At 34.1% G+C, this 7713-nt stretch overlaps 1 protein-coding gene across 7 annotated transcripts; it reads right to left on the bottom strand.

Moving 5' to 3' along the window:
• Positions 1-1857: 1857 nt before the first annotated feature.
• On the bottom strand, positions 1858-7359 carry LOC106779096 (pyrophosphate-energized membrane proton pump 2-like). 7 transcript variants are annotated; one of them, XM_014667137.2, is made up of 8 exons: positions 7046-7358; positions 5949-6100; positions 5732-5867; positions 5512-5644; positions 4888-5060; positions 4696-4797; positions 4438-4609; positions 4233-4345 (listed from the first exon to the last, which is right to left on the bottom strand). In XM_014667137.2, exons 1-7 carry the CDS (start codon positions 7052-7054, stop codon positions 4463-4465), a joined length of 852 nt encoding a protein of 283 aa, XP_014522623.1. In that variant the 5' UTR covers positions 7055-7358; the 3' UTR covers positions 4233-4345; positions 4438-4462. The 7 variants fall into 7 exon arrangements, with proteins under 7 accessions (XP_022632150.1, XP_014522627.1, XP_014522626.1 ...); XM_022776430.1 differs by having other exon boundaries at positions 5732-5826; positions 6049-6100; XM_014667138.2 differs by having other exon boundaries at positions 5732-5826; positions 5949-6093.
• Positions 7360-7713: the final 354 nt, after the last annotated feature.

Genomic DNA, 7713 nt, shown 5'->3' with positions numbered 1-7713 from the left:
CATAGTTGATAAACTTGTACATTATGAATGTGTTAGATTATAAAATGTTGGTACATTAACTTACCTTTTTCTATTTGTGTATGTTTATTGTTTTTGTTTTCTTATTTGAAATGAACACACTAGTACAAAAACAACGTTAACATCGAATATTTTTTGTCGTTCACGTCGAATTCGAGAACAACGTCATATCAGGAGATGATAATTTTACGTCGAATAAAATTCGACGTTAATTTAATGTCGAATTTTGTCAATATAAGACGTTAATCATTTTTTTCAATTAACTGTGATCCTTTTTACAACTCTACGAGACCTGAAAAGCAGAAAAACAACCAATTTCAGTTTTTAGTATTTTATAAAGCATGAACTATGAACAATAATATAAAATCAATCAAAGAACAATAGCAAACAACAAAGAAGTTTAATCAAATAATAACAACAAACAAGTTCAACCAAACAACAACAACAACAAAAAAGTTCAACAAAAAAATAACAAACAAGTTATCAACAAATAAGTTCTTCAAAACGTAAACGAAAACTAACCTTTAAAAGGTGAGTTCATCAGAATAAAGTGTTGCCTCCAATGAGAGAGTGAGCATAATGCACCTATGAAGGACAAGAACACGAGAATAGTTAGTGAAAACAAACGAAAATCATACCTAAAGTGATTAATTGACATGCATTTGTATAAAATGAAAGAAAGATTACATGTGATGATTGTTAAACTTCATTCGAAAAACGTTTGAGCAAAGAAAAGGGTTTCGCGCGCTAAGATAAAGTGAATGAATTTTCAATCTCGCGCTTGTTAACTCTTTGGCAAGTGTACCAAATCGTCTAAAGTAATAAACCGGTAAGACCGGAAATCGTTTCCCAAGAGACTCGTGAAACTAGACAATCGTATAATTTATAACTAACCTAGACTAAAGAATGTTTCCATGATTTGAGTTTTAGTGAAATTAAAGTAACTATAAAACATAAATGATAAAAGTGAGCACTCAAACACTTTGAAATGGAGAGATAAGAAATGCAATGGAATGATATTGTTGGGGGTATGCTTTCACCGACTTCACTCTTATGTAAATAAAATTACTTCCTCTTCATTAAATTGTCAAAGTCAATCTACTAAATTACTCAAACCCCAATCCTTTGGTAGAAAGAGCCTAGACTTCCTTATTAAGCTCCAATCCCTTGGAAAACCTAACAATTAGTTCCGCATTAAGAAATGAGATTTTAAGACAACCAAAGGGCCTAGTTCTATCCCTAGATACTATTTCCTTTAGGTGTTTAACCCAAATCCGGATTTACCCAACATTTTCCAATATTAAGCAACCCTAAAATCAAGTTATGAGTAGCAATTTCACAACAAGCATTAAAGAGAAGAAATCAAACACTAACAATCAATGAAAGAGGCATCTTTTCATTCAAAACAAAATGATTTACATAAAAGTTCAGTGGCTACAACAATCCCCCAACAACTATGAAACTAGCTCTCCATGAATGGAGAGCTTGAGCTTACAACAATGGTGGAAACGGAAGAAGAAAGGAGACCCAAGGATGAAGAAGGAGTGTTCCCCAGCTCCAAGCTGCCTCCAAGAGCTCCAAAATGAGAGAAAACGAGTCTGGGTGCAAAAAGATCCAAAGCCCCTCGCGTTTTAGGTCTAAAAAGACCTAATTTTTCCACATCAGCATTGCCACCGCTCAGCTGTACCCCAGCTGCAGCCTTCCAGAGAGCTGGGCGCTCAGCTGCACCCCAGCTGCACCTCAGCNNCAGCCTTCCAGAGAGCNGGGCGCTCAGCTGCACCCCAGCTGCACCTCAGCGACAGCCTTCCAGAGAGCAGGGCGCTCAGCTGCACCCCAGCGACAGCCTTCCAGAGAGCAGGGCGCTCAGCTGCACCCCAGCTACAGCATTCCAGAGGAGAATGGGGCTCAGCTACACCCCAGCTGCACCCCAGCGGCAGCATCAATCTTTGCTCAAAATTTCCTCTTTTACAATCATTCTTGCTTCTGTGGTTCTTCCATTCGTCGGTTTGGCCAACAAGCTTCATGTACATGATCTAACAACCAAAAAGTGGGGATTAGTGGAGCAATTTAAATGAATTCAACTAAAGATGTAGCTACTTAGAAACTTAACAAATTGAGGCATAAGGAAGGTATAAAGCTAAGAAAGAGTTGACATTTTCTCTCAATTCACTACTGAAATCATAGCAGAATATGTCATTATCAGCGCTCAATTTTTTTTAATTCAATAAATTTTAACGCTCGGACGTTTTATATCTTTTACGTCGAATTACAATTCTAAACTACGTTTAATAATTGTATTTATTTACAAAAATGTCACCAATCATTTTTAAACATTTTTAATGTTGGCTGAGTGATTCGACATTAAACACGATACGTTGTTTTTGCACTAGTGACACCTTAATGTTTATGTCAAGTATATATAGACAAGTAGAAAAAAAAAATATTTAAACATGGTTAACAGAAAAAATACACGTAGTTTTAAAGGAAAATTATCTGGAGAAAAAATATTTGCAGAATATGTAATAAGCTTAAAATTAATTATTTGGAGAAATTTATATGGTACTATAATATGTTAGGTTTTGTTGTAACTTTTTAAAAAAAATAAAATTGTTTTGTAAAAAGGAAAGGTATAATACCTTTTTTGTCCCAGTTTTGGTTTAGAATATTCGGAATGGTCTCCATTTTACTTTTTTGTTCAATGTGATAAAGAACGTAATTTGTGTTCAATTTAGTTCTTTTTACGTAATTTTTGTTTAATTTAGTTTTTTTTACAAACTCCGTGAACCAAACAAGGATTAAATTGAACATAAATTACGTGAACAGAAAAATGACTAAATTGAATACAAATAAAAATGACTAAATTAAATACAAATTACGTTTTTTAGAACTAAAGTGATCAGAAAAAACAAATGGAAAGCATTTCGAATATTACCGACCAAAACTGGAGAAAAAAAAAGTATTTTACCAAAAGAAAACTATGTTATTTATTGGATTTTTACACTTTGTGAGGACCATGTTTTATATGTGATTGACCAGGTTAAATTGAACTATGTTAATTTAATTGTTTATGTGAATACATTTTCTTTTTGACGTCTTCTTAGTGTATGAAAAAAGTCTCGAGCCAAAAAAAATGTTTTGGATCACAAAAAGAAAAAGGTAAATGTTATGTTGTAAAAAAAAATGAACTTTTTCTGTTAAATATACAATTTAGTTAGGTTGTAAAAAAATGATTAATTAAATTGATTAAATAGAAAACTGAAGAGTAACGACAGCAAGTGATTCAACTCTAGAGATATAATAACATTGAGAAGACAAAATTGTTTCAAACACCAATAGAACCTAAAGCATCCTTTGTTTAGACTGAAAATTTTATGTTTATAATTTGTTATAAATGTTTTCTGTTAGATAACTTTATTTTGATAAATCAATTATTTACAATTTATAAATACTACTAAGAATATAAATAAATACTACTAAATTGATATAAAAACAATTTATAAATTGATATAAAATATAAATTGTATTTCATTATTTACACACATATATATCCAGCAAAGAGTTTACAAAAGAAAGTTTTATATAAGAAAATATATATCGAAATATAATCTGCAATAAACACTTCCTCAGATTGTCTCTTGAGCTGGAAATGTCTTCTGCTCATTTATGAAATATAAACTACACAAGAAAGACAAACTGTCAAGCATTAATATACAAACATCATTCAAAAGAAAAATAAAAACCTATCTCGTTCATTTCAAAACTCTATCTCTAAAAACCTGAGCATCCATAAGTAAAAAGGACTTGAAAATCCACCCAAGGCTTCTGGAACATAATGAAATATCACTAAATCAACCAAAATAATAAAATAAAAAGTAATAAAAATTAAAGAAATAACAACTTACTCTAAAGAATTTATAAACCATCAGAAAAAAGAAGGTAAGTTCAAAACAGGAATTATGACAAAAATAGGAAAAAAGAGAGAGAAGGATTAAATTGAGTTGTGTACCTTAGTTTTTTAATGATAAGTTAACATTCTTTACTTAAATTACATATTTAAAACCAAACCAAGTTTGGGTGTTTTTCATAACCTTGAGACATGAGGTTGTGAAATCGAAAAGATGATACAGAAAGGCGTAATTTCTTATTTAACTAATGTTCTTCTCTCTATTTCCTTTTCACTCCACCCTCCCCTGATCTAAATAACATCATTACCGTATGCACTTAGCATATGCTTCGCTGTTAGGGCCTCTTTGCATGCATTACTGTACATTTCCATTGTTTGCTTTAACTCTAGCCTCAACCTCCTCACATCAGCTTCCACTTCGTCCTGAACAATTAACCAAATTAAACAACCAACAAATTTTAATGCATACATAATAGACTCATCGAAACAAATTAAACGAAAACAAAAACAATTACCAGATCAGCAATAACAGCAGGATTTCTAGGGTATTCCCTGATCTACTTTTCCAACATGGTCTACTCCAACATCAGCTGCTTTTGTGTATATTCCACAACCCAACTGAGCAACTAAAGCAACAAAATCTAGTTTCTTTTCTTCCTTAATTCTCCGGTTGTGCAGTTCCAGTAACTGTACCATACAGCGTTATTCTCTCTGTTTCCTTTTCATTTCCACCCTCCCCTAATCTAAATATTACCATTACCGTATGCACTTACCTTCTGCTTCGCTGTTAGGGCCTCTTTGCATGCACTACTGTACATTTCCATTGTTTGCTTTAACTCCAGCCTCAACCTCCTCACATCAGCTTCCACTTCGTCCTGAACAAGTATTAACCAAATTAAGCAACCAATAAATTTTAATGCATAGACTCATCCAAACAAATTAAACAAAAACAAAAAAACAATTACCAGATCAGTAATAATAACAGCAGGATTTCTAGGGTCATCTTCAGGTATTCCCTGTTCTACTTTTCCAACTAGGTCTACTCCAACATCAGCTGCTTTCGTGTATATTCCACCACCTAACTGAGCAAATAGAGCAACAGAGGCACCAAATCCATATCCAACTAGAAGTAGAGGTACTGAGAGGGAAAACAAAAATGTTCAAAAATAAACACAATTAGAGAGAGAATAGGTGAGATAATGGAAAAAAGATTGAATCATCCCATAGTTAGACAGACTATCAATAAACCTTAATAATTGTTGGAATATAAGCTAAAATTTATTTCAGTCAATTTAATTATTGGCCGTTGGCTCAATTTAAGTCAAGTGGGAACATTTAATGAGAAATTATATAAGGAACCATTTATGACCTCAATCAAACCTCCCAAAGTTCACCACTTGGCTCTCTTTTTTATTTTCAGTTTACAAATGAACATAAAAACTCCCCAAATTATAAACATAGAAAACTAGCTTGAAAAGATATTGATGAAACATAAAGAGCACTATGTATGTTGAATAATAACAATGTTGAAATTTCAAATTTTATAAAATTTTCTATGATGACAGGTTAGGGGAGAAGTCTACACTTACAATCAGTAACCTTCATTGAACCAGGTGAGTCCACTCCTAACCAAACATAAAATGTGGCATAAAGGACTGCTATACCAATTGCAGCCATACCGACAACAATGAGGGCAGATAAACCACCTGCACGAGTAGCTACCTGTACAAATTCCTTCAAGTTAAAACACGAATAGTGAACTGTTCATAGTTTACACAGAAACTGATAATGAAGTAATGATGGTTTAACCTGCAATGCTTCTCTTGCAGCACTAGAAACTCTGACATTGGCACGAACTGACACCCACATCCCTGCATATCCAGCAATACCCGAACAAAGAGCACCTAAAAGGAAAGAAGCTACAATGATGTATGCAGAAGTTGACCTGAAATAGGATGACTATGACAGATAAGAACAAGTAAACAGTACTAAAAGTATTCACAGCATAAATACTTTATGACATTACCTCCCCAGGCCAGAAGATTCCTGTTGAGGAGTTGTACTGCCACCAAACAAATATATGCATAGAATAACAACAGCAAGCAATATGGCCATCGATACACTACCATACTGGGTCTTGAAAAATCCTTCAGCTCCATCTCGTATAGCATCTGCTATCTAGAAAGCAATATGATAAGCTCAGGACAAGAAAACAAGGGTTCATAGTGATGCGATCCAACTGTCAATCAATCATCATAAAAGGCACTAAGATGTATAATAACTTAAACACTCAGACTTTTGTCAATTGAAAAAACTGGTTCAACAAAAAGAGAGAAAATAGGCAAGCTTTAATCATTACTACTCTATACGTGCTACTCTACGTCATGCCCTCCAATCCAAATCAAATTAACAATCTAACCTTATAAAAGTGAAACAATAGTCACCAAAAAGTGCTATTTCACACACAAACACATACAAATGCTTTCCCCGAGGAGTATATTTTTCAACAAGAATCACAAACTGGGTAGACTGATACAATATAAACTTCCGGTAAAATATCCCCACCAGTATGAAAGGGTACAAACGACGTGGCAATATCATTTCATCTCAACCTCTCATATGTAACTCGGATCTTAGAATTTGGGCTCACATTGGTCATATCTCGGGCCAGAGTGAGATCTCAACACACCCTTTGGTGCCAACACTGGACATCTGTAGCACGGACATATGTAGGTAGCCCAATGACCATACACCCTTATGCTTAGGAATATATGTCTAGAGCACAAACAAATGCAGGTGGTCCAATATTGGGTTTAAATACCATCTTAGAATTTGTGTTTAGGACCTAGCTGAATTCCACATAACTGAGTAGTAAGATGAGAACCACCCAAACTTTAAAAGGAATTCGTAGTATGGATGATTTTGACAACGGTAATCAACCTGATCCTCTTTCATAGGACTCAAAAGCAATAAACTCGTCTTTCAACCACAGAGAAATAGTAGATTATTGAGAAAACCCCTATTGTATATCGATCTCCTAAAACCAAATTGCTGATTTTAAGAATGCTTAGAGGAGATGGACAACAAGTTAGAGATTGCACTAATTATAGGAAATAGATTTACCTGAACCATTTCAGGAGGTCCCTCATCTTTTGCGAGCACCCACTTTGTAAGATAAATGGAAACAAGGAAGCTGAGAATGCAAACAGAGATGACAAACACTATAATTGGAGAGGTACTGGCTCCCACATAAAAGATAGCACCCAGGAGCAAAATAACGAACAGGACAGAACATTTATGCTGAGCAGAATCCGAAATATCACAGAACTAATATATACTCAAGATATGAGATTTAGGAAGAGAAGAGGAGGAGAAAGTTTTTTTTAGAGAAAAAGTAGAGATTGGAATATGTTTGTGCTCCTCTTAGACTGAAATGGGATCCTATATTTATAGAAAAAGTAGAGGACCGTTGCAACAATTCAAAATGACCGTTAGGATCAGAACGTTGCAACAATTCAAAATGACCGTTAGCATGAGAACGTTAACCACAAGCAAAAGTTAACGTTGCAAAATTTTCTTTTGCAATATTATAATAATATTAACGTTACAAATGAACGTTACAAATGCACAACTTTCTATTGCAATTACATGATAATATTTTACAACACTTATATTGCTGTAGTTTAGGAACGAACCAGAGGGGTGTAAGGTTTAATGCGCATGGGGGAAACTTTGGGCTTGTCCTGGTAAGCCCCCAGAAACAGAGTACCGCTCTCCATGTCATTTTCCAT

The sequence above is a fragment of the Vigna radiata genome, unplaced genomic scaffold (assembly GCF_000741045.1).
Source record: "Vigna radiata var. radiata cultivar VC1973A unplaced genomic scaffold, Vradiata_ver6 scaffold_421, whole genome shotgun sequence".
In the NCBI taxonomy this organism is placed as follows: Eukaryota; Viridiplantae; Streptophyta; class Magnoliopsida; order Fabales; family Fabaceae; genus Vigna; species Vigna radiata.
This window is presented reverse-complemented; position numbering and strand designations above follow the sequence as displayed.